General features: G+C 45.7%; 1 protein-coding gene across 1 annotated transcript in view; it reads left to right on the forward strand.

Annotated features, from left to right (window-relative positions):
• The window catches only part of LOC137657791 (protein catecholamines up-like), a 78048-nt gene that overhangs the window by 35748 nt on the left and 15447 nt on the right, over positions 1-26853 (forward strand). The window contains exon 3 of the mRNA XM_068392309.1: positions 17791-17990. Within this exon, the coding sequence (XP_068248410.1) occupies positions 17791-17990 (200 nt within the window). The remainder of the gene's footprint in view (positions 1-17790; positions 17991-26853) is intronic.

Here is a 26853-nt window from a genome sequence, read left to right on the forward strand (position 1 = left end):
CCTGAACTTCAGGCTCCCGTTGTACTGTTCCCCAGTCCCAGACCCCAAGGCTCTCTGGCAAGATTCATTCCAACAACAATGGGACAACATCGATGTTTACTCCTTTCCCACATTCTGTCTGATGATGAGGGTACTCAACAAAGCCAGAACATTGGTCAACCTCTCAAGGACCCTCAAAGCTCTGCTATGGCATCACTCAGAATGGTTTCCAGACCTTCTGCAATTCCTGACGGAGTCTTCAAGAGAACTCCCTCCACGACACGATCTACTCAAACAGCCACGTCAACATATTCCACAAAGCCGTAGCTTCACTATGACTTCACGCCTGGAGACTATCCAGCATCTCTCTTAGGCTGCGTTTACACCAAGCGAATCGAATCGATTCAATTCATGGAGAATCATTTGACTCGAGTCATTTTGAATCGGTATAGTTCCAACCTACCGAATCTGATTAACACATCATTCAGTACCAAGGCAGCCTTCGAGGAGTATGGACGTCTTTGCTGTTGCAGAAATAGCATTGTTGCTGTGGCTGAGAAAGCGTAGACGGAGGCGGAGGCAACGAATATGGGTGCATCCAATAAATTCCACAAGACCTGAATTTGGGAGCTTTGGACATTTGTTCCCAGATTTGGTCAATAATCCGGAGAAGTTTTGACTTCTTTAGGATGACCACAGAACAATTTAAGATGTTGGTTGAGTTGATGGGACCCTCCATCAAGAAGCAGAATACCAATTACCGTCTTGCAATTCGACCTGACTCGCCTTGACTGATGAAAAAATGGGACCACGCGCATCAGTGATTCTGAATCGCCATGAATCTCCATGATTTGAATTGACTCGATTCGCTTGGTGTAAACGATTCCATTGAATTTAACGTGGCGAATCATGACGAATCATGAATTGGGATGATTCTCCATGAATTGAATCGATTCGATTCGCTTGATGTAAACGCAGCCTTAGAGGGGATTTTCGTAACAAGTTGCAATCAGGATGTATGGATACCTGTGAAAGTCATCAGCAGCAGTCTACCAGGCAAAGTGGAAGGTCTTCTGTGGTTGGTGTCGTGGAAGGGGTATCTCTCCTTTCGTTACCACTATTCCAGCAATATTATTATTATTATTATTATTATTATTATTATTATTATTATTTATTGCCAAGCTACAACCCTAGTTGGAAAAGCAGGATGTTACAAGCCCAGGGGCGCCAACAGGGAAAATACCTCAGAGGGGAAAGGAAACAAAAAAAATATAAAACTCTAAGAACAGTAACAACATCAGAATAAATATCTCCTATACAAACTTGTGTATTTGTGGGAAGAAATGTGTCTGTCAGACTCGGCGGTAAAAGGCTATCGCTCAGCCTTAAGCCTCTCCTTTAGACTAAACGGAATGGACATTTCTTCGTCGCTAGAACTTTCCTTACTCTTATGGAGTTAAGACCTTACCTGTCCTCAGTCTAGAGACCTCCCCCCCCATGGAATGTTCTCAGGTCTCTTAAGAGACCTCTCCATGAACCATTAAGCCAGGCAACAGATCGCCACCTAACTTGGAAGACGATGTTCCTGCTAGCTTTGGCTTCGGCCAAGCAAGTTAGTGAACTTCATGGTCGCTCATACGACATTGTCCATTCAAGGGGATGGGGAGAGGTAACGTTCAGCTTCGTCCCTGAGTTAATTGCCAAGATTCAGAACCCGGAAGTAGCGGATCCTCAATTCGAGTCTTCGTTCTGTAACAGATGACCTTGATCATCTCTTACTGTGCCCAGTGAGGAGTTTGAGGCTGTACGTTAAGAGAACAGCCGCAGCCCATCCTCGTGTATTTGCACTCTTCGTCAGCATAGAAGGACCAGGAGGAGGGTCACCAAGAACACAATCTCATCATGGATTCGCAAGGTCATAGATCATACACTGAATCCAAACCCTCCTCCTTCACGCCGCCCCAGAGTTCATGATGTCGGGTGTAACTACGTCCCTGGCATTCAAGAGGAACTTCTCAATGACACAGGTTCTTCAGGCTGGGGTGTGGAAACGACAAACTACTTTCACATCCCACTACCTGTAAGACGTGACCCACAGGAGGCTCGATGCGTTTTCTATCGGTCCTGTGGTGGCTGCACAACAGCTATTATGATACCTCAAACTCCTTATTGGACAAGTAGCAGAAGGTTGGGGCACTGTTACCCTGTTTTAGTCTGTGTGAATTCAAAGGTTTGACTGGCTCTTATTCTTTTCTTCATCCTCCCTTCTTGTGGGTTCTCTGCACAGGCTGACCTTAAACCACTGCAGGTAGACCATGCTCCCTTGTGTACCTAGTATCAAGCTAATACTGTTGCGTCCCCATACCGTGGCAAGGTGTTATTTGGAAAGTCTTGATTACAACAGTTGTTCCTACTAAAAGTCTTGGAATAACTTTATCTGGACGATCACACTTCTAAATATTTCAACACACAGCTTGCGTAGCAAGGTTTTAGCGAGGCGCAGGGACCCCTTATTTTTGAGTACTAACATACTCAGATAAGGAGACCTCGGGTAAAAGCCAAAAGCCAGATTGGCAGGGGCGTCCACCCATCCTAATAGGTGAGTCACCCCTAAATAAATAGCATAGGTTTGTATTCCAGTTACAGAACAAATGACAAATTCATAGATAATTTGTATTTTTCAATATTAAACTTAGCCGGTGATCATATAAGCTGTCAGCTCTGCTGCCCGACAGAAAAACCTAAGGACAAAATACGCCAGCGATCGCTATACAGGTGGGGGTGTACATCAACAGCGCCATCTGTCGAGCAGGTACTCAAGTACTCCATGTAAACACAGAACCAATTTTCTCTCTGTCGTGCCACCGGCAAGACCTACTAAATACGCTGTTGCTTACTGGATTGATTTTCACAGATTTTGGTGAAGTACTCATTTCTAGTTATTAGCTTTCGCTTTGCAGAGGTTATCTTCAATACTTCCTTGCATTCTTTGATTGAATTTTGGATTATTTGTTGACGACTTGGATAGATTTTGAATTCCCCTTTGACTAATTCAAGATGGCTGACCCTTCTCAAGTCCCTAAATACAGGAAGTGTAGTGCTAGGGACTGTTCAAGGCGTCTTCCGAAGGCCTCTATCGATCCGCACACCATTTGTTCCAATTGTCGGGGTAAAACCTGTCAATTGGAAGATCGATGTGAGGAATGCGTTGGGCTTTCGGAATTCGATTTTCTCGAATTCCTTAAATATTCACGTAGGCTAGAGAGAGATAGAGTCAGGAGGAGTTCATCTCGCTCAGTTGATTTTTCCTCTCCCCATGCCCCACAACCTATTCCTTCCCCTGTAGTGGTTGCTCCTGATCCCCCTTCTAGCACTCAACAACCTTCGATGGCAGATATGATGCGTGCCATCCAGGCTCTGGGTGAGAGAGTCGAGTCATTGGCGAGTGACCGTAACCAACTCATGGCAGACGTCAGGGAGTTGAAGGGTAAGAGTGCAGTGGGTAGTGATCTAGTGAGTGGAAGTGTTGTGAAAAGTGTTAGTGTTGCGCTTGAGGGTGCGTCTGTTCGGGCCTGTCGTCCTCCCAGTCCGGGACCTCTTGCAAGCTCCCAAGCCCAGGGGAGAAGCAATGTCGTACGACCAAAGGGTTCGACAGGCTTTAATCAGCGGACAGACGTTCCCTCCGTGGTTTCGGACGTATCTTGCCAAGATCGCCCCACCCACAAGAAGACGAGAGAGCCCATTTATTCCTCTTCTGCGGAAGATGTTTCTCGGAAGAAACAATGGACCAAGGTCTCACGACCTCTCAAACGCAAGGTCCCTTCCGCGCAAGTCCAACGGCCCAGTTGTAGCCACTGGGTCAGTTCGGACTCGCTGCAGTCTTCAGATGACTGCACACCTCCTAAGAGAGGCAAAGCGGTACCGCAACAGGCAGTAACACAGTCTGTTGCCGCACCTGCTACTGTAGACCCTAAGTGGGCTTTGCTGCAGACCATGCAGACACAGTTGTCATCTTTAATGCAGGACTTTCGTGCGGAGAAGGTTGACGCTGCACCCGTTAGCCTACAACCAACCACGGTTGTGCGTCCAGTTGACGCTGAGGCTACCTTCTCCCGCACTCCAGCTGTGAGAGTCCCGCCACCCATGCGCACTGTACCCTGCCAGCCGCATGTTGACGTTCGCCGACGCACGGAACCCTCCGTTGACGTTCGCGAGTTACAACAACAACAACCTAAGTTGTTTTGTTTTGACGCGGTGCGTCAACCTCCGCAACCCACTGTGGTTACCCCTACTCGCCCACAGCAGACTAGACAGTCGGGAGTAGACGCTTTGCGCTCCCGCGCAGCTATGGTTGTTGCCTGCTCACAGACTGACCAACAGTTCCATGACTCAGCTGACCAGCCAATGCCTACTCCTTTGCCGCTTCCTCTTCAGCATTCAGACGATGGACTCTCTGATGATGACGACGCTGCACACCTTGACGACCCGCACACGGACATCGACGAACCCAAGACCACGCCTCCCTCCTTGGACTTTAGAAAAGTTCTTGCACTGTTCAAGGATTTGTATCCCGATCAGTTTGTTTCTGCGGCCCCACGCTCACCTCCATCTGAGTTCGCTTTAGGCACGCAGTCATCCGCGCCTGCCTTTACGAAGCTCGTCCTCGCCCGCTCGTCCAAGAGAGCTTTAAGGGTGTTGGGAGATTGGACGCAGTCCAAAAAGCACCTGGGGAAGACAGCATTCTTGTTTCCCCCTGCGAAACTCGCTTCCAGATCGAGCGTCTGGTATGCCACGGGAGAAGTTCTCGGCTTGGGAGTTCCTGCCTCTGCCCAGGGCGACTTCTCAAGTCTAGTAGACTCTCCCCGCAGGCTGGCCATGAGACGCTCCAAGATTTGTTGGACTCCTTCAGATTTAGATCATCTGATGAAAGGAGTGTTCAGAGCGTTCGAAGTGTTTAACTTTTTGGATTGGTGTTTGGGAGCGTTGAGCAGGAAGACCTCCCCTTCTGACAAGGAAACTTCCATGCTCATTATGTCCTGCATGGACAAGGCCATACGGGACGGTTCCAGTGAGCTTGCGGCTTCGTTCGTTTCCGGGGTCCTCAAGAAACGAGAAAACCTTTGCTCCTTCTTGTCAGCTGGAGTAACACAATGTCAGAGGTCGGAGCTTATGTTTGCTCCTCTCTCGAAGTGCCTTTTCCCAGAGGAGTTGATCAAGGAGATTGCTGCCTCCTTGATTCAAAAAGACACGCATGACCTAGTTGCGTCATCTGCACGCAAAGCCACCCCTTTGCCTTCCGTGTCTAGACCCAGGATGGATACTCCAGCGTCAAGATTTATTCCGCCCTTTCGTGGCAGAGCCTCCAGCAGAGGAAGTGCTCGTGCCGAAGGGAAACGTGGGAGCAAGAAGAAAGGTACCAAGTCCTTTAGAGGCAGAGTCTGACTGCCACCTTCTTCAGACAGCAGTGGGAGCCAGACTCAAGAACTACTGGCAGTCCTGGGAGAACAGGGGCGCATATGCACAATCTGTGAAGTTGCTCAGAGAGGGGTACAAGATCCCATTCTTGCGCAAGCCCCCTCTAGCAACGACTCCCATCGACCTCTCTCCCAGGTACAGAGAGGAGGACAAGCGACTAGCATTGAAGCAAGAGGTGTCTCTCTTACTAGAAAAGGGAGCGGTAGTCAAAGTCCGGGACCATCAATCCCCGGGCTTCTACAACCGTCTCTTCTTAGTGGTAAAGAAGACAGGAGGGTGGAGACCGGTGCTAGACGTCAGTGCTCTGAATGTCTTTGTCACCAAGCAGACGTTCGCCATGGAGACGACAAAGTCTGTTCTAGCAGCGGTCAGGAAGGAAGACTGGATGGTCTCTTTAGACCTCAAGGACGCTTACTTTCACGTCCCCATCCACCCAGATTCCCAACCTCTTCTAAGGTTCGTTTACGGGAAGGTTGTCTACCAATTTCAAGCCCTGTGCTTTGGCCTAAGCACGGCGCCTCTTGTCTTTACGAAACTGATGAGGAATATTGCCAAATTCCTGCATTTAGCAGACATCAGAGCCTCCCTCTATTTGGACGACTGGCTTTTAAGAGCTTCGTCCAGTCGTCGCTGTCTGGAGAATCTAAAGTGGACTCTAGATCTGACCAAGGAATTGGGTCTCCTGGTCAATATGGAAAAGTCCCAACTGGTCCCATCCCAAACTATAGTGTACCTAGGGATGGAGATTCACAGTCAAGCTTTTCGGGCTTTTCCGTCGGCCCCCAGAATAAGTCAAGCCCAAGGATGCATCCAGAACATGCTAATGAAGGACCGATGTTCAGTCAGACAGTGGATGAGTCTGATAGGGACGCTTTCATCACTGGACCAGTTCATTGCGTTAGGGAGACCACCTCCGTCCCCTTCAATTTCACCTGGTTGTTCACTGGAGAAAGGACAAGACGCTAGAAGCGGTCTCGATCCCTATTTCCGAGAAGATGAAGTCATCACTGACCTGGTGGAAGGACAACATCAACCTCAGAGAGGGTCTGCCACTGACTGTTCAGACCCCCAACCACGTTCTCTTCTCGGACGCATCGGACGTAGGCTGGGGTGCGACATTAGACGGTCGGGAATGCTCGGGCACCTGGAACTCGGAGCAAAGAGCGTTACATATCAACTGCAAGGAGCTACTGGCAGTTCATCTGGCCTTGAAAAGCTTCAAGTCCCTCCTTCTAGGCAAGGTGGTGGAGGTGAACTCCGACAACACCACGGCCTTGGCGTACATCTCCAAGCAAGGAGGGACCCATTCTCTGAAGTTGTACGAGATCGCAAGGGACCTCCTCACCTGGTCAAGAGATCTAAACCTGTCTCTAGTAACGAGGTTCATTCAAGGCAACATGAATGTCATGGCGGACCGCCTCAGTCGGAAGGGTCAAATCATCCCAACAGAATGGACCCTTCACAAGAATGTATGCAAGAGACTTTGGGCCACATGGGGCCAACCTACCATAGATCTCTTTGCAACCTCAATGACCAAGAGACTCCCAAATTATTGCTCGCCAATCCCGGACCCAGCAGCAGTTCATATAGATGCCTTTCTACTGGATTGGTCCCATCTAGACCTTTATGCATTCCCCCCGTTCAAGATTGTCAACAAGGTACTGCAGAAGTTCGCCTCTCACGAAGGGACAAGGTTGACGTTGGTTGCTCCCCTCTGGCCCGCGAGAGAATGGTTCACCGAGGTACTGCAATGGCTAGTGGACGTTCCCAGAACTCTTCCGCTAAGAGTGGACCTTCTACGTCAGCCACACGTAAAGAAGGTACACCCAAGCCTCCACGCTCTTCGTCTGACTGCCTTCAGACTATCGAAAGACTCTCGAGAGCTAGAGGCTTTTCGAAGGAGGCAGCCAGGGCGATTGCTAGAGCAAGGAGGACATCCACTCTTAGAGTCTACCAGTCGAAGTGGGAAGTCTTCCGAAGCTGGTGCAAGTCGGTATCAGTATCCTCAACCAGTACCTCTGTAACTCAAATAGCTGACTTCCTTTTATATCTGAGGAAGGAAAGATCTCTTTCAGCTCCCACGATCAAGGGTTACAGAAGCATGTTGGCAGCAGTCTTCAGTCACAGAGGCTTAGATCTTTCCAACAACAAAGATCTACAGGACCTCCTTAAGTCTTTTGAGACCTCGAAGGAGCGTCATTTGGCCACACCAGGTTGGAATTTAGACGTGGTACTAAGATTCCTTATGTCAGAAAGGTTCGAGCCGCTACAATCAGCCTCCTTTAAAGATCTCACTTTAAAGACTCTTTTCCTCGTCTGCTTAGCTACAGCTAAAAGAGTCAGTGAGATACACGCCTTCAGCAGGAACATCGGATTTTCATCTGAGACGGCTACATGTTCTTTGCAGCTTGGTTTTCTAGCCAAAAACGAACTACCTTCTCGTCCTTGGCCGAAATCGTTCGATATTCCAAGCCTTTCTAATTTGGTTGGAAATGAACTAGAAAGAGCCTTGTGCCCTGTTAGAGCTCTTAAGTTCTATTTAAAACGAACTAAACCTTTACGAGGACAGTCAGAAGCTTTATGGTGTGCTATTAAGAAACCTTCTTTACCTATGTCGAAGAATGCAGTTTCCTATTATATTAGACTGTTGATACGAGAAGCTCATTCCCATCTGAATGAGGAAGACCATACTTTGCTGAAGGTAAGGACACATGAAGTTAGAGCTGTCGCAACTTCAGTGGCCTTCAAACAAAACAGATCTCTGCAGAGTATAATGGACGCAACCTATTGGAGAAGCAAGTCAGTGTTCGCGTCTTTTTATCTTAAAGATGTCCAGTCTCTTTACGAGAACTGCTACACCCTGGGACCATTCGTAGCAGCGAGTGCAGTAGTGGGTGAGGGCTCAACCACTACATTCCCCTAATTCCATAACCTTTTTAATCTTTCTCTTGAAATGTTTTTTATTGTTGTTTTTGGGTTGTCCGGAAGGCTAAGAAGCCTTTCGCATCCTGGTTGATTTGGCGGGTGGTCAAATTCTTTTCTTGAGAAGCGCCTAGATTAGAGGTTTTGATGAGGTCCTTTAGTATGGGTTGCAACCCTTGATACTTCAGCTCCTAGGAGTCGCACAGCATCCTATGAGGATCGCGAGGCTCAGTAAGGAAGACGTACTTAAAAAGGCAGAGTAATTGTTCAAGTCGACTTCCTTACCAGGTACTTATTTATTTTATGTTTGTTATTTTGAATAACTGCTAAAATGAAATACAAAATACTTAGCTCTTAATAATGTAAACATGTAATGCTGGTCTCTACCCACCCCCCTGGGTGTGAATCAGCTTATATGATCACCGGCTAAGTTAAATATTGAAAAATGTTATTTTGATAATAAAATAAATTTTTGAATATACTTACCCGGTGATCATATATTAAAGGACCCTCCCTTCCTCCCCAATAGAGACCCAGTGGACCGAGGAGAAAATTGGTTCTGTGTTTACATGGAGTACTTGAGTACCTGCTCGACAGATGGCGCTGTTGATGTACACCCCCACCTGTATAGCGATCGCTGGCGTATTTTGTCCTTAGGTTTTTCTGTCGGGCAGCAGAGCTGACAGCTTATATGATCACCGGGTAAGTATATTCAAAAATTTATTTTATTAATAAAAATAACATTTTTCTTAACTGTACAAACCTTAGCTATTTATACAAACTTGCCAGCCAGCTCTATCCCCCTTTGAAGTCATACCTCCAAGCAAAGTGAGCTAAATCATTGGTGTGTGAGTGGGAGTGGTAGCAAGCTACTCCCGCTAACTAGCCGTGTGGGTAGTTAACCCTCGCTAAATTTTAATGGCTAGTCATTTCAGCTTCGCCTAAAGTTCAAAAGGAATAGAAATGTTAGTCTTACATGGCCAGTGCAAATCTTTCCCTGCATCCACCAATTATGGCACTAAACAGAAATGCACAAGCAGGGTCATATGCTGTGTATGAAGATGCTACTACAAGCACTTGTCCCACAATTAACGTGGCAGCAGAACGTTCCTCTAACAATTTGCACCTGCACGTCAAATACGGGGCCACCATTCCAAGAATGTCAATAGCACATGCAAACATGTATGTGACAAACTCCCCATCAATCGACTAGATCAATGTTTTCTTTTTCAATATTTAACTTAGCCGGTGATTATAATAGCTGCAACTCTGTTGCTCGACAGAAAACTCTAAGGTAAAATTCGCCAGCGATCGCTACACAGGTTGCGGGTGTGCCTAACAGCGCCATCTGTCGTACAGATACCCAGTACTCAATGTAAACAAAGAACTCAATTTTCTCTCTGTCGAGCTATCGACAAGACGCTCTTACTCGCTGTTGCTAAACTGGAGTTTTTTCACAACTAATTGGTGAAGTACTTTATTCTAGTTTTGAGCTTTCGCTATGCAGGTGTTTTATCTTCATCTTAAATCTTGAACTCGTTTTGGATAGATTTAATTATGGTGACAAAGAGAGTATGGACTTTCTTTCACTTTTAAATGGCCGACCCTTCCCTTAGACGGAAGTGTGTTTAGGCTTTTAGTAAATATCTTATCACGTTATAGATTTTCCTCTATATATTTTATATCTCTCCGCCTTTATTAGGCCTCTTCGATTAATGTTTTGTTTATATAGACCTTTCCTGAGAGTAGGCGGTCCTAACTTGGAAACCGAAGTTAATCAACGTTGAGCCCTTTATATCATAATTAGCTTTTAAAGAGCTAAGGATTTAAAACTTTTTAAATGTAATATTTTATGAAAGAATTTCTTTGATAGTCTTCGTACTGTTTTCAAAGATGAACTAACGTTTAGTTTTTTATGCTACGCAGTTTGACGTTCAGGACGTTCAACATGCGCTCTATCGTTACGATTGAGAGAGACTGTATCACGGTTTCACTTTGCAGTAAGAGTAAATCGATTCTGACGTTTTGTTCATTCTTTCTTAGCTTAAATGTTTTAAATTCTAATTTAAAGGAACTTTTTATTTGAAAAACCTTTGTTTTTTCCTTTAGTCAAATAACATGTTTTTTTTTTTGTTTTTTTTGACGAAATATAATTGGGCTCTTCTCTTAGGTGCAAAATCAAGAGAGAAAGAGAGAGAGAGATAGAGACGGAGGGAGAGAGAGGAGAGAAAACGTTCCGTTCAAGCGGGTAACGTTGTTCTCGTGTTACTCGCGTCCCTGGTCGCTGTACGGGGAGGAAGGATAAAACGTTTTTAGGTTTTTATTCTCGTCCCCAGGCTATGTGCGGTGAGAGATTGAAAACGTAGTTTATATGAACTAGTGTTTAGTCTCTTTCCCAGCCACTGATTTTTTTATCTTAAAATATGTTTTCTGTTTTTTGCTGGTATTAATGAGCTTGCATTATACGACTGATTTCGCAATTACTAACTTTTAATGAAGGGTAGAATTGCGTGTTTCAGGTAGAATAAGTGCAAAACAGAAAATCGAAGTGATAAAGTGATATGCGCAAAGTGTTACAGTGTTGCGTCTGAGGCGCAAAGTGTTACAGTGTTGCGTCCGAGTGTTCGTCTGTTCGTGCCTGTCGTTCACCTAGTCCGGGACCTCTTACATGCTCCCAAGCCCAGGGGAGAAGTAATGTCAAACGACTTATGGGTTCGAGAGGCCTTGACCAACGAACAGACGTTTTTCCCTCTATGGTATCGGGTGTATCTTACCAAGATCTCCCCTACCATAAGACGAGAGAGACGTTGTTTCTCCTCGTCATCCGAAGGCTTTTCGCATAAGAAACCTGTCACAAGGTTTCGAAGCCCTTAAGCGAAAGTCAGTCCTTTCAGGACAGGTCCAGCGTCCTGGTTACAACCATTAGGACAGCTCTGACCCTATGCAGTCATCGGATAACTGCTCGCCGCCTAACAAAAGCGTAACACAGACTCCGAGAGTCTTTTTTTGTAGGCAAAGTGTTGCGGTCACAGACGTTACCCTCGTCTCTTACCACAACCATTTCCGTTGATCCTTAATGGGTTGTATGGCAAGACATGCAGTATATGCTTGCCTCCCTTATGGAAGACTATTCTACCGATTAGTCCGTTGAGTCTAGCCGTTTATCTCATCGATATCCTGGCTTTCAGCCAACCTAACGTTCCTTTGTGCTTACTGTTGACGTTGGCGTAGCTTAGTCACGTCAGTCAGGTTGTTTAGAACCACACTCGATGCGGTCTCGTGTGGTTTTTCAGCCGCATTTGGACGTTAGGCCACTTGCTGATGCTCCTGTTGACGTTCAAGACGTTCACTAACAATCGGAGTTGACTTGTTTTGACGCTGTGCGTCAACCTCCGCATTCTAGAGTTGTTTTGACTGCTCAGTCTAGGCAGTCAAAGCAGTCTCGAGTGGACGCTGTGCGTCCTCACGCACCTGTTGTTGTTGACAGTTCACAGACTGTCAAGCAGTTACATGACGTTGCGTTCTGGTCCGCTACTAATGCACCAGTGAGTGTGGACTCTGCTTGTAAAGCATTGCCACCACGGTAGGTCTCTCCCTTGCTTGAGACTCAGCTTTTATCGGACAAGGTTCCTGTAGATGAGGAAGTTGCTGTTCTCCCTCCTACTGATATTCCCTTGAGGACTCTGTCAGATGGAGAGGAGCCTAAAGCTGCTTAGCCTCCTATGGACTTTAATTAAATCATGATGATTTTTTTTTTTAAGGATCTTTGTCCGGATCTTTTTGTAACTGCTGCTCCTCGTTCGCCTAAACGTCAGAGCTTACACTAGGCCTAGCTACTTCGAAGCCGTTGTTTTTAAGCTAGTGCTCTCTCGCTCTCCTAGAGAGCGTTACGTTGGCTAGGCGACTAGTTTTTCACCAGGAGGAGTTTGGGGGATACAGCCTTTGCTTTCCCTTCTTTTAAACTGGTTTATAGAGCGAGAGTCTGATATGACACGAGAGAAGTTCTCGGCTTGGGAGTTCATGCCTCTGCCCAGGTAGACTTCTCAATTCTCGTAGACTCTCCCTGGCGCCTAGCCAGGAGACGCTCCAAGTTGTTTACAGGTCAACTTCACAGCTGTTTTCGAGCCTTTGAAGTTTTGCTGTACAATTATGTCACGCATAACAAGGCTTTCAGGGATGGTAAACGGTACCGCCTCAGTCGCTAACCCCGTCTGTTGCCACACCTGCTCCCGTAGACCCTAAATGGGCTTTGCTGCAAGACATGCAGTCCAAGCTTGCGTCCTTGATAGAGGACTTTGATGCGGAGAAGGTTGCTACCGAACCTTCTGGCCAACAACCTTCCAACCGGTCGGTTGTGCGCCCTGTTGACGCTGAGGTAACCTACTCGCGTCTGCCAGTTGAGGTGGTTCCTCCACCGATGCGACCTAGTGTGGGTTGCCAGCCACACGTTGACGTTAAGCGACGCTCGGAGGTGGTTGTTGACGTTCAGGACGTTCAACAACCAGCAGAGGTGACTTGTTTTGACGCAGTGCGTCAACCTCAGCAACCCGGTAGGGTGTTGACTGCACAACCCAGACGGTCTAGACAGTCTCGGGTTGACGCTGTGCTTCCTCGCGCACCCATGGTTGTTGACAGTTCACAGACTGTGCAGCAGTTCCATGATATTGCGTCCGGCTCCGTCACGCATCCACCAGTGCGACCGGACTCAGCGAGCCAGACGTTGCCCACTCCGTTGCCGTTTCCTCATCAGTTTTCGGATGAGGAACCCTCTGATGAGGACGTTGCTGAACAACAAGACGATCAGCCCCCAGAATAGATCAAGCCCTGCTATCCATCCAGAAGATGCTGAAGAAGGAACGCTGCTCAGTCAGGCTGTGGATGAGTCTGGTAGGGACGCTGTCATCCGTGAAACAATTTGTGTCACTAGGAAGACTACACCTCCGTCCTCTTCAATACCATCTAGCTTTTCACTGGAAAAAGGACAAGACGCTAGAAGCGGTCTCGATTCCGGTTTCCGAAAAGATAAAGTCTTGTCTGACTTGGTGGAAGGACAATATCAACCTAAGAGAGGGTCTTCCCCTGGCTGTTCAGACTCCCAACCACGTTCTCTTCTCGGACGCATCGGACGTAGGCTGGGGTGCGACATTAGACGGTCGGGAATGCTCGGGAATATGGAACTCGAGTCAAAGGACAATGCATATCAACTGCAAGGAGCTACTGGCAGTACATCTGGCCTTGAAAAGCTTCAGGTCTCTCCTTCAAGGCAAAGTGGTGGAGGTGAACTTGGACAACACCACGGCTTTGGCGTACATCTCCAAGCAAGGAGGGACCTACTCTCTGACGTTGTACGAGATCGCAAGGGACCTCCTCACCTGGTCAAAAGGTCTAAACATATCACTAGTAACGAGGTTCATCCAAGGCAACTTGAATGTCATGGCAGATTGTCTCAGTCGGAAGGGACAAATAATTCCAACAGAATGGACCCTCCACAAGGATGTATGCAAGAGACTTTGGGCCACCTGGGGCCAGCCAACCATAGATCTCTTCGCAACCTCGATGACCAAGAGGCTCCCAATCTATTGCTCACCAATCCCGGACCCAGCAGCAGTTCATATAGATGCCTTTCTCCTAGATTGGTCACATCTAGATCTATATGCATTCCCTCCGTTCAAGATTGTCAACAAGGTACTGCAGAAGTTCGCCTCTCACGAAGGGACAAGGTTGACGCTAGTTGCTCCCCTCTGGCCCGCGAGAGAATGGTTCACCGAGGTACTGCAATGGCTAGTAGACGTTCCCAGAACACTTCCCCTAAGGGTGGACCTTCTACGTCAGCCACACGTAAAGAAGGTACACCAAGGCCTCCACGCTCTTCGTCTGACTGCCTTCAGACTATCGAAAGACTCTCGAGAGCTAGAGGCTTTTCGAAGGAGGCAGCCAGAGCGATTGCTAGAGCAAGGAGAACATCCACCCTTAGAGTCTACCAATCGAAGTGGGAAATCTTCCGAAACTGGTGCAAGTCAGTATCCGTATCCTCGACCAGTACCTCTGTAACTCAAATAGCTGACTTCCTCTTATATCTGAGGAAAGAACGATCTCTTTCAGCTCCCACTATCAAGGGTTACAGAAGCATGTTGGCATCAGTCTGCCGTCACAGAGGCTTAGATCTTTCCAACAATAAAGATCTACAGGACCTCCTTAAGTCTTTTGAGACCACGAAGGAGCGTCGTTTGGTTACACCTGGTTGGAATTTAGACGTGGTACTAAGATTCCTTATGTCAGACAGGTTCGAGCCGCTACAATCAGCCTCCCTGAAAGATCTCACCTTAAAGACTCTTTTCCTGGTATGCTTAGCCACAGCTAAAAGAGTCAGTGAGATTCATGCCTTCAGCAAGAACATCGGATTCTCATCAGAAACTGCTACATGTTCTCTACAACTTGGTTTTCTAGCCAAAAACGAGCTGCCTTCTCGACCTTGGCCAAAATCGTTCGATATTCCAAGCTTATCGAATATGGGTGAAAATGAACTAGAAAGAGTCTTATGCCCTGTAAGAGCTCTTAAGTTCTATTTAAAACGAACTAAACCTTTACGAGGCCCGTCTGAAGCTTTATGGTGTTCAGTTAAGAAACCATCTTTGCCTATGTCAAAGAATGCTTTATCCTATTTTATCAGACTGTTAATACGAGAAGCTCATTCCCATCTGAGTGAGGAAGACCAAGCTTTGCTGAAGGTAAGGACACACGAAGTTAGAGCTGTCGCAACTTCCGTGGCCTTTAAACAAAATAGATCTCTGCGAAGTATAATGGACGCAACCTATTGGAGAAGCAAGTCAGTGTTCGCGTCTTTTTATCTTAAGGATGTCCAGTCTCTTTACGAGGACTGCCACACTCTGGGACCATTCGTAGCAGCGAGTGCAGTAGTGGGTGAGGGCTCAACCACTACAATTCCCTAATTCCATAACCTTTTTAATCTTTCTCTTGAAATGTTTTTATTGTTGTTTTTGGGTTGTCCGGAAGGCTAAGAAGCCTTTCGCATCCTGGTTGATTTAGCGGGTGGTCAGAGTCATTTCTTGAGAAGCGCCTAGATTAGAGGTTTTGATGAGGTCCTGTTGTATGGGTTGCAACCCTTGATACTTCAGATCCTAGGGGTCGATCAGCATCCTGAGAGGATCGCGAGGCTCCGTAAGGAAGACGTACTTAAAAAGGCAGAGTAATTGTTCAAGTCGACTTCCTTACCAGGTACCTATTTATTTTGTTTTTGTTATTTTGATAACTTCTAAAATGAAATAAAAATTCTTAGCTCATAATAATGTAAACATATAGTGCTGGTCTCTACCCACCCCCCTGGGTGTGAATCAGCTATTATAATCACCGGCTAAGTTAAATATTGAAAAATGTTATTTTGATAATAAAATAAATTTTTGAATATACTTACCCGGTGATTATAAATTAAAGGACCCTCCCTTCCTCCCCAATAGAGACGCAGTGGAGCGAGGAGAAAATTGAGTTCTTTGTTTACATTGAGTACTGGGTATCTGTACGACAGATGGCGCTGTTAGGCACACCCGCAACCTGTGTAGCGATCACTGGCGAATTTTACCTTAGAGTTTTCTGTCGAGCAACAGAGTTGCAGCTATTATAATCACCGGGTAAGTATATTCAAAAATTTATTTTATTATCAAAATAACATATTTCAGATATGCCTAGAGAAGAAAATGGTAAATCAATGTTTAGGTCTAATCCTTGAATTACTAAGGATTTCTCCCATTTACAGGTAAAACCATCAATTCTAAATACCTGTAATAGAAAAAGGGCTGCAGAACCATATCTGCCATTTGCTCGTGGAAGCCCCCCCCCCCCTGCATATCAGGATCAAAAATCCTTTAACAAACAGAGATCCGATTCCCCCCTAATATTCTGCCTACAGGTATAGGGAATGGTGTGGTACGCATGAGAGATATGGATTATCACCACAGTATTTGATATCAGAGAGGTAGATGAAGCCTTTCCTCCCATCTCCACATTATAGACACAAGTCACTAGCTCATAAGAGAGTTTATAGCTGTTCTTTCACCTTAGCTCCCACGCGTGTATTAGGAGCAAGGCGAGAGAAGAAAGACATTCAAGAGAAAGTTAATAGCTCTAGACCTTTTCCAAAACAAGAGGCCTGTTCTACACCCAGATCCCAAAATCTTGATCTGATTGTTATTGAGGACTCCCCAAACAGAGCCGAAACGGCATCAGAAGCGTATATCGCTCCTCTAGAGGTACCATCATCAGAACCAGGGAAGTTATCTCACTTCCTAAAAATCATGAGTCTTATACACTGTATCGATGGATTGGGTGAACCACCTCATCACCAAGTAATGGGAAGACCTTGCCCGATTTCTTCCCAGGACCACAAAATGCTCACTACAAGTTTGATGTCCTGTTATTGGACCAGGCTAAAGACACTTAGGACTTTAGTAATAAGCAGATCTCGGCTGTAGAGAATTCCTTAAGTTTATTTGCCATTTCCTTGTTTTCTTTCCGCACTGGGCCGGTTTCTGTGTTGGCGACCTAGGGCCTGTAATATTTTTTTCTAACCAGGGTTGTATCTTAGCTAGAAATAATGGCTCACTACTTAGAAAGGTGGGGGTCTCACTTAGTCTCATTCATGTCAGAGTTTGTGGTGTGACGAGAGATTCGAGCGCCTTTTGTTTCCTGCATTCTGGGACTTTATAGATGGGGATCATGATAGGCTTCTGTGCCTCATGAAAGCCTTTGGATTAGACCTGAAGTCTCATGCCTGAGTACTGGCCCCATTTCATTTAAGCTGGCTTGCACAGGTAGATGTTAAAGAAGACATAGGCATTATCCTTTGGGTATTTGAGACAAAGAAATGACTATGATTCTTCAGGTAATATTGATGATCATGGGACTTGTGAGAGCTCACAATGTCAGGTTGATTGCACTACCTTAGCTTTAAGACAAACCTATTAATAACACTGTTGATTTTCCTTAGATTTGTTACAAATCCATCCCATTAACCTGTCCATAATCCCAGGTCAAAAGAAAAAGAAGCAAGGTTATGTCAGGCAGGTAGGCTTTCCTTCCTGGTACCCTTGCCTGACAGCTGTTAATCCTCTTTGTTACCAAGCATCAACAACCATTTCCATCTCTTGTTAAGATACACTTCCAGATTAAAGACAAGCTTTTGTATCTGTGAAAAATAAAAATTATAGTACAGTATTCAAAATTTTGTCATACTGTATATACAAGTACAATAGTTGTAATTCAAGCATTTTGATAAATAATTTTGTGAACATTCCTTTCTCTGTAAATTTTCTTTAATCTTTTGAGGTTTGCATTATTCTTAGTTTTTTTTAAAGATTATATTGAGGAAATTCTATTATGTTTTTTCTGTTTCTTTTACAGGTGATATTAAGGTAGCAGGCTATCTGAATTTGGCAGCTGATTTTACTCATAACTTAACTGATGGCCTTGCCATTGGTGCTTCATTCTTAGCTGGAAAGAATGTTGGAATTGTAACAACTGTAACTATATTTCTTCATGAAATTCCACATGAAATAGGTGATTTCGCAATACTTCTACAGTCTGGATGTAGTCGTAGAAAGGTAAGGCATAACATTCTGTATACTATTCTACTATACTGGCATGGTTTAAAAAAATGCAGGGCTTCATTTAGTTTCAACATTTTATGATTTTAAATCACTAGTAAGTATTCTTTTCAGAATGTCCTCCAAAATCTCATAACTAGGAAGTATTTATTTGTAAAGGTAATTAGGGTTTGGAAGATATTTATATCTAGATAATCCTTATAACTTAAGTAAATTTTATTGGCTATGGTTTCTTGTTTACAGCTATATAACATAAATTTATCATTGTCAAGGGTGTAAGTTAATTTATAAATTATCTGTAAAATTAGAAACTACTCATTAAACAATATAAATACCTTTCTGCTCATTTCCAATGATGTATTATTTTACCTTCACAATTCGCTGAAAGCTAGGAGTATAGTTCCCAAGAGCTTATTCTTGAGATATAGGCTGTTGAAGACACTTTCCAGATATCAAGTGCCAATAACTTTACTTGAAAACACACATTTGTATAGATATAAGAATGAAGATGAAATAGAAGCTACAGTATATTGTTTTGATGAATAGTGTAGGGTAAACTTTGACCCTACCTGACATTGGTAAATTATAGCTATTTCTCATGATTCTTTTTTCCGAATTAATGCTGGAAGTTCCTCTGAGGGCTATGAATTGCCCTTATGGAATATTTTTCTTTTTGAAGAATACGACTGGGTCTCCTTTTAAGCTTCTGGATCAAGTCTATTAGATGATTTTTAAATATTAAACTTAGCCGGTGAATATATAATAGCTGACGTCTCCGGCGGCTCGACAGAAAAACACAAAAACTCGCGAGCGATCGCCATGAAGGTTGCGGGTGTGCCCACCAGCGCCAACTATCGGCCAGATACCGCATATACATGTAAACAGCTCCAGTTCTTCTCTGTCGGTCTTGTCGACAAGTTGATTCCATTACTCGCTGTTAACCTGGAGTTTTTCAAGTCTTGGTGAAGTACTTCTTTTTGGTTTTGAACTTTCGCAGTGCAGGTGTTTTTATCTTCAATTTAAACTCTTGAACTCTTTTTTGGATAGATTTAATTGTTGATGACTTTGGATTGTTTTTGGACTTTCTTTGACTTTTCAAAATGGCTGACCCTTCTCCAATTCCTAAATTTCGTAAATGTAATGCTAGGGATTGTAACAAACGTCTTCCAAAGGCCTCTCTCGACCCACATACTGTGTGTTCTAATTGTCGGGGTAAAACCTGTCAATTAGGAGATCGGTGTGATGAGTGCGTGTTACTTTCGGAATTCGACTGGCTAGCGTTTGATAAGTATTCTCGTAAGCTAGAGAGAGATAGGGTGAGGAGAAGTTCCTCTAGATCATTAGAATTTTCCTCCTCCCATGCCCCTGAACCTAATCCTTCCCCAGTAGTAGTTGTGCCTGAACCTTCTACTAGCACTCATGAACCATCAATGCGGGATATGTTACGTGCCATTCAAGCTTTGGGCGAGAGTTGAATCTTTAGCTACGGACCGTAATCAACTCATGGCGGATGTAAAAGAGTTAAAGTGTCAGAGTGCCACATTAGAAAATCGTGGGGATAAAGTGATTAGTGCGCAAAGTGTTATCAGTGTTGCGACCGAGGGTTCGTCTGTTCATGCCTGTCGTTCGCCTAGTCCGAGACCTCTTGCAAGCTCCCATGCACCAGGGAGAAGTAATGTCGTAGGACTTATGGGTACGAGAGGCTTTAACCAACGAACAGACGTTCCCTCTGTGGTTTCGGGCGTGTCTCGTCAAGACCGCCCCTACCATAAGACGAGCGAGGCGGTTTTCTCCTCGTCATCCGAAGGCTTCTCGCGTAAGAAACCGTGGAGCAAGGTTTCGAGACCCTTAAAGCGGAAGTCAGTCCCTTCAGGACAGGTCCAGCGTCCTGGTTGTAGCCATTGGGACAGCTCTGACCCTGTGCAGTCATCGGAAGACTGCTCGCCGCCTAAACAGAAGCGTAACACAGGCTCCGAGAGTCTTAGTGTAGGCAATGTTTTGCAGTCACAGACGTTACCCTCGTCTTGAACCGCACCCACTCCCGTTGATCCTAAATGGGTTGTACTGCAGGATATGCAGAATAAGCTTGCCTCTCTTATGGAGGAGTATACTGCTGAGCAGGTTCACGATGATCCTCGCCGTTTAGCTGATCGAGATCCTGGCCGTCAGCCGCCCAAACGAGCCTTTGCTCGTCCTGTTGACGTTGACGTTACAAAGTCACGTCAGTCACGTGACGTAGAGCCTCACTCGATGCAGTCCCGTGTTGATTTTCAGCCGCTTGTGGACGTTCAGCCGCTGCCGCATGCTCGTGTTGACGTTCAGGACGTTCGCCAACCAGCTAAGTTGACTTGTTTTGACGTTGAGCGTCAAGCACCGCAGTCAAGAGTTGTTTTAACTGCTCAGTCTAGGCAGTCAAGGCAGTCTCGAGTTGACGTCGAGCGTCCTCCCGCTCCTGTTGTTGTTGCTAGTCAGTCCGTTAAGCAGTTACATGACGTAGCGTCCTGGACTGCTACTGATGCTCCTGTGCGTGTGGACTCTGCTTGTCAAGCATTGCCACCAAGGCAGGTCTCTCCCTTGCTTGAGACTTATCAGTTGTCGGACGAGGTTCCTTCAGATGAGGACGTTGCTGATCCTCATCCTGATGATAATCCTTTGGACGTTTTGTCAGATGTAGAAGAACCTAAGGCTGTTCAACCTTCGATGGATTTTAAAAAGATCATGATGATTTTCAAGGATCTTTTTCCAGATCATTTTGTTGCTGTTGCTCCTCGTTCGCCTCCGTCTGAGTTTGCTCTAGGCTTAGCTGCTACCAAGCCTGCCTTTACTAAGCTAGTGCTTTCTCGCTCTTCTAAGAGGGCTTTACGTCTTCTAGGCGACTGGTTGGATACCAGGAGGAGTTTGGGGAAGACGGCCTTTGCCTTCCCACCTTCTAAGCTTGCTTCTAGATCGAGCGTCTGGTATGACACGGGAGAAGTTCTCGGCTTGGGAGTCCCTGCCTCTGCCCAGGGTGACTTCTCAAGCCTCGTAGACTCTCCCCGTCGCCTGGCCATGAGACGCTCGAAGATTTGTTGGTCCTCCTCGGACCTTGACCATCTACTTAAAGGCGTATACAGGGCCTTTGAAGTTTTTAACTTTCTTGATTGGTCTTTAGGAGCATTAAGTAGGAAGATCTCGTCTGCTGACCAAGATGTATCCTTACTTATCATGTCCTGTATGGACAAAGCCATCCGCGATGGCTCCAATGAGCTCGCCTCCACCTTTACGTCGGGAGTCTTGAAGAAGAGAGAAACCCTTTGCTCTTTCCTTTCAGCAGGAGTTACTCCCTGTCAGAGATCGGAACTGCTCTTTGCTCCCTTATCGGCTGCCTTGTTTCCACAACAGCTGGTTAAGGATATAGCTGCTTCGCTTGTGCAGAAGGACACACATGACCTGATGGCGTCCTCTGCTCGCAAGGGAGCTCCTTCTTCATCCTTTGTAGCGAGACCCAGGATCGAGACTCCTGCGTCTAGATTTATCCCGCCCTTTCGTGGCAGAGCTCCCAGCAGGGGAGGCTCTCGTGCCGAGGGAAAGAGAGGTAAGAAGAGAGGAGCCAAGTCCTCCCGTGGCAGAGTCTGACTGCCCACAGCCTCAGACAGCGGTAGGGGCCAGATTGAACAGCTTCTGGCAGGCCTGGGAGAAGAGGGGTGCAGACCAAGAGTCTGTTCTGTTGCTCAAAGAGGGGTACAAAATACCGTTTGTACGCAAACCTCCTCTAGTAACAACTCCCATAGACCTCTCTCCCAGGTATCGAGAGGAGTCAAAGAGACAAGCCCTAAATCAAGAAGTGTGTCTGTTGCTAGAGAAGGGAGCGGTGGTGAAAGTCTCGGACCTTCAATCACCGGGGTTTTACAACCGTCTCTTCCTAGTCCCAAAGCATACAGGAGGTTGGAGGCCAGTGCTAGACGTCAGTGCGCTCAACGTTTTTGTTACGAAAACAAAATTTTCGATGGAGACCACGAAGTCCGTCTTAGCAGCGGTCAGAGAGGGAGACTGGATGGTCTCTCTCGACCTGCGAGATGCGTACTTCCACATTCCTATACACCCGGATTCCCAACCGTTTCTGAGGTTTGTTTACAGGAATGTGGTGTACCAGTTTCGAGCACTGTGCTTTGGCCTCAGTCCTGCTCCTCTCGTGTTTACGAGGCTCATGAGGAATGTGGCAAAATTCCTTCATCTATCGGGAATCCGAGCCTCCCTGTACTTGGACGACTGGCTTCTCAGAGCATCGTCCAGTCATCGCTGTCTGCAGGATCTACATTGGACGTTGGGTCTGGCCAAGGAGTTGGGACTTTTGGTCAACTTAGAAAAGTCCCAACTGATCCCATCCCAGACTATTCTATATTTGGGGATGGAGATTCGCAGTCTAGTTTTTCGGGCTTTTCCGTCTGCCACCCGAATAGAACAAGCCCTGCTCAAAGTCCAACTAATACTGAAAAGAGAACGTTGTTCAGTAAGGAGTTGGATGAGTCTCGTAGGGACTCTCTCATCCCTGGAGCAGTTTGTCTCGCTAGGGAGACTGCACCTTCGGCCTCTCCAGTTCCATTTAGCCTCTCACTGGAACAAGGGCAAAACTTTAGAGACGGTATCAATCCCGGTCTCCGAACCAGTAAAAGCATGCCTGAACTGGTGGGACAGCAATATCAGTCTGAGAGAGGGCCTGTCCCTAGCAGTCAAGAACCCAAACCACGTGTTGTTCTCAGACGCGTCGGATTTGGGTTGGGGTGCGACCCTGGACGGTTGGGAATGTTCGGGTCTGTGGACCTCAGTTCAGAAGAGCATGCACATCAACGGCAAGGAGCTATTGGCAGTCCACTTGGCCTTGATGAATTTCGAGAACATTCTTCGAAACAAAGTGGTAGAGGTCAATTCAGACAACACCACAGCTTTGGCATACATCTCCAAGCAAGGAGGCACTCACCACTCCCACACGCTGTACGTGATCGCAAGGGACCTCCTCATATGGTCAAAAAATCGAGGCATCTCCCTGTTGACAAGGTTCATCCAGGGGGACTTGAACGTCTTGGCAGACTGTCTCAGTCGGAGGGGTCAGGTGATACCCACGGAATGGACCCTCCACAAGGACGTGTGCAAGAGTCTTTGGGCGACTTGGGGTCAACCCACCATAGACCTCTTTGCCACCTCGTTGACCAAAAGGCTCCCAATCTATTGCTCACCAGTCCCAGATCCAGAGGCGATCCACATAGACGCGTTTCTACTGGACTGGTCTCACCAGGATTTGTATGCATTCCCACCATTCAAGATAGTCAACAAGGTACTGCAGAAGTTCTCCTCTCACGAAGGGACAAGGTTGACGTTGGTTGCTCCCCTCTGGCCCACGAGAGAGTGGTTCACCGAGGTACTTCAATGGCTGGTAGACATTCCAAGGAGTCTTCCTCTAAGGGTAGATCTCTTACGTCAGCCCCACGTAAAGGATGTTCATCAAAGTCTCCCCGCGCTTCGTCTGACTGCCTTCAGACTATCGAAAGACTCTCAAGAGCTCGAGGCTTTTCGAAGGAGGCAGCCAGTGCGATTGCGAGAGCTAGGAGAGCTTCTACCATCAAAGTATACCAGTCGAAGTGGGAAGTCTTTCGAGACTGGTGCAAGTCAGCATCTGTGTCCTCTTCCAGTACCTCTGTAGCCCAAATCGCAGATTTTCTTTTACATCTGAGAAATGTTCGCTCCCTCTCAGCACCCACTATTAAGGGCTACAGGAGCATGTTGGCTTTGGTCTTTCGACATAGAGGCTTAGATCTTTCCAACAATAAAGATCTCCAAGATCTCCTTAAGTCTTTCGAGACCTCTAAGGAACGTCGTATGGCAACTCCTGGATGGAACTTAGACGTGGTCCTAAGGTTCCTGATGTCAGACAGGTTTGAGCCATTACATTCAGCCTCCCTGAAGGATCTCACCCTCAAGACGCTTTTCCTAGTGTGCTTGGCTTCGGCTAAAAGGGTCAGTGAAATTCATGCCTTCAGTAAGAACATCGGCTTTTCCACAGATAAGGCCACATGTTCACTTCAACTTGGTTTCCTGGCCAAAAATGAACTGCCTTCTCGTCCTTGGCCTAAGTCATTTGATATACCTTGCCTGTCAGAGATCGTAGGCAACGAACTTGAAAGAGTACTGTGTCCAGTTAGAGCTCTTAAGTTCTACTTAGCTCGTACTAAGCCCTTACGAGGTGGATCTGAGGCCTTATGGTGCTCAGTTAAGAAGCCATCATTACCTATGTCAAAGAATGCTTTGTCATATTTTATCAGATATTTAATCCGAGAGGCTCATTCTCACTTGAATGAAACAGACTGATGCTTGCTTAAAGTTAAGACACACGAAGTAAGAGCTATAGCAACTTCCGTGGCCTTTAAGCAAAATAGATCTCTGCGAAGTATTATGGACGCGACCTTTTGGAGAAGCAAGTCGGTATTCGCGTCATTTTACTTAAAAGATGTCCAGACTCTTTATGAGGACTGCTACACACTGGGTCCATTCGTTGCAGCGAGTGCAGTAGTGGGTGAGGGTTCTACCACTACATTCCCTTAATTCCAATATCCTTTTAATCTGTCTCTTGAAATGTTTTTAATCTTGTTTTTGGGTTGTACGGAATGTTAGAAGCCTTTCGCATCCTGGTTGATTTGGCGGGTAGTCAAATGTCATTTCTTGAGAGCGCCCTGATTAGGGGTTTGATGAGGTCCTGTTGTATGGGTTGCCGCCCTTGATACTTCAGCTCCTGGGAGTCTTTCAGCATCCTAAGAGGATGGCTGGGCTTCGTGAGGAAGACAAGACTAACAAGGCAGAGTAATCGTCAAAGTCATCTTCCTTACCAGGTACCTATATATATTTGGGTTTTGTTATGATATAACTGTCAAAAACTCTAAGCATATACGCTGTAAACTGTATTAATACTGGTCTCTACCCACCACCATGGGTGTGAATCAGCTATTATATATTCACCGGCTAAGTTTAATATTTAAAAATGATATTTTGATTATAAAATAAATTTTTGAATATACTTACCCGGTGAATATATAAATTAAAGGCCCCCCCTTCCTCCCCGATAGAGACCCAGCGGGATGAGAAGAACTGGAGCTGTTTACATGTATATGCGGTATCTGGCCGATAGTTGGCGCTGGTGGGCACACCCGCAACCTTCATGGCGATCGCTCGCGAGTTTTTGTGTTTTTCTGTCGAGCCGCCGGAGACGTCGGCTATTATATATTCACCGGGTAAGTATATTCAAAAATTTATTTTATAATCAAAATATCATTTTTCCTTGAAGATAGTAATCCTTTAGATTTTGTTGCTGCTCACTGAGTCAGCAAGATTCAGACATACAAGCTGGTCATTCACTTGAAAAATGGGAAGGAAATTGCCTTAGATTATATAGCTTAGATACAAACTGCCAGGACTATGAATCACTTAACCATCTTTTTTTTCTGAATGCTTACAAAAGATTGAGAAACTTTGGGAACTGTGGTTAGTAAGCAGACACACTAGAGTGACTTAACCGTTGGTATCTGAGGAATTCTGGGCACATGCTCCAACCTACCTTGCTGTACTTTTTGTTTTCTGTACTTTATTTTTTATTACACTAATACATAGTTTTTTAATTAGGAGTGTTGTCCTGCCCAGACTGTAATCACTATTGGATCATTAACATGGTACAGGTAGTTCAGTTATGATAGATGGGTGAGGGGATCCACTAATGCCCTGTCTGATTGAACCTAGCCTCTTTTTTCTGGGCTGATGAAGTGAGGATATGCACTGCTCTTCATTCAACGCCTTGTCGGTTAAAAGTTTCCCTTTGACTATTGATTGCTTGTTTTAGACATCTTCTTGAGGACTGAATGTAAGGCTGCTGATATGAAGAAGTGTCTTGGTAAAGAAGCTGAAGTGTATGTTTAGATTTATATCAGACGTGTCTGTATATTCTCACTCTCTCTCTCTTCATTTTGTTGGTGGCACTCCTCTGTGTAGAGTTCCCTCGGGATGAGTGTTTTCTTGCAGTGTGGGAAAGATCTGGCAGGAAGAAGAGGAAGGTTAAGAAGCTTTTCATGGCATTCTCATTTGGGAGTATTCCCCTGTTGGTGCTAAAGAACATTTTGGTTCTTTAATCTCATCCTACCAACTTTAATCCACTATCTCCTGAGGTTACCTCTCGGGTTTGATACTCTGGGAGTAAGCAAGGGGATTAAGAAGACTGTAACCGTTGCTCAGCATATGGTTATGGTTGCTTTGGTGTGAATATCTTCTTGCTTTGGCAAGATATGTCTTTACCCAATTTGTCTGTTGCCATTGATGATGTATGTTTATCGAGTTTGTGGGCCCCTTTGGGCATTTCAGGAACACCTTTGAGTTCTTTGATAGAAGCTCTAGCTTTGTTGAGGACTTTCCCAGTATCAGTGCCTCTAGTGAGTGTTCCCAACACTCCTCCTGTATGTGTGATCCCTGTTATTATGGTTCCTTGTGTGATTTCCTTGCTGCTTCCCCCTTTGAGGGAGCACTGATGTCATTTACTCTTCTAACCTTAACAACTTGGATGGTAGTGAAGCGTTTGTCTAGCATGGGAAAGAAGCAGCAGACTCACTCCTTTTAGTTGTCCTTTTCTGGTTCTAGCTTTCCATACTCTTTCTCTTATTCTTTTGACTCTTCTCATTGAAAGAAGAAAGAGAAGTCAAAGAAGATCATCACCCTTTTAGCAATCTTCCTCCTCTTGGAGTATTAAAGGTGCTCAACTGGTGACCAATACCGTAGCTTAGTCTACTAGAGACATGGCTTTGTCCTCATTCCCTCTAAGGTTTAAGATCTGCCACCAGGGGCTACTGTA

This window comes from Palaemon carinicauda, chromosome 18, assembly GCF_036898095.1.
Source record: "Palaemon carinicauda isolate YSFRI2023 chromosome 18, ASM3689809v2, whole genome shotgun sequence".
Lineage (NCBI taxonomy): Eukaryota > Metazoa > Arthropoda > Malacostraca > Decapoda > Palaemonidae > Palaemon > Palaemon carinicauda.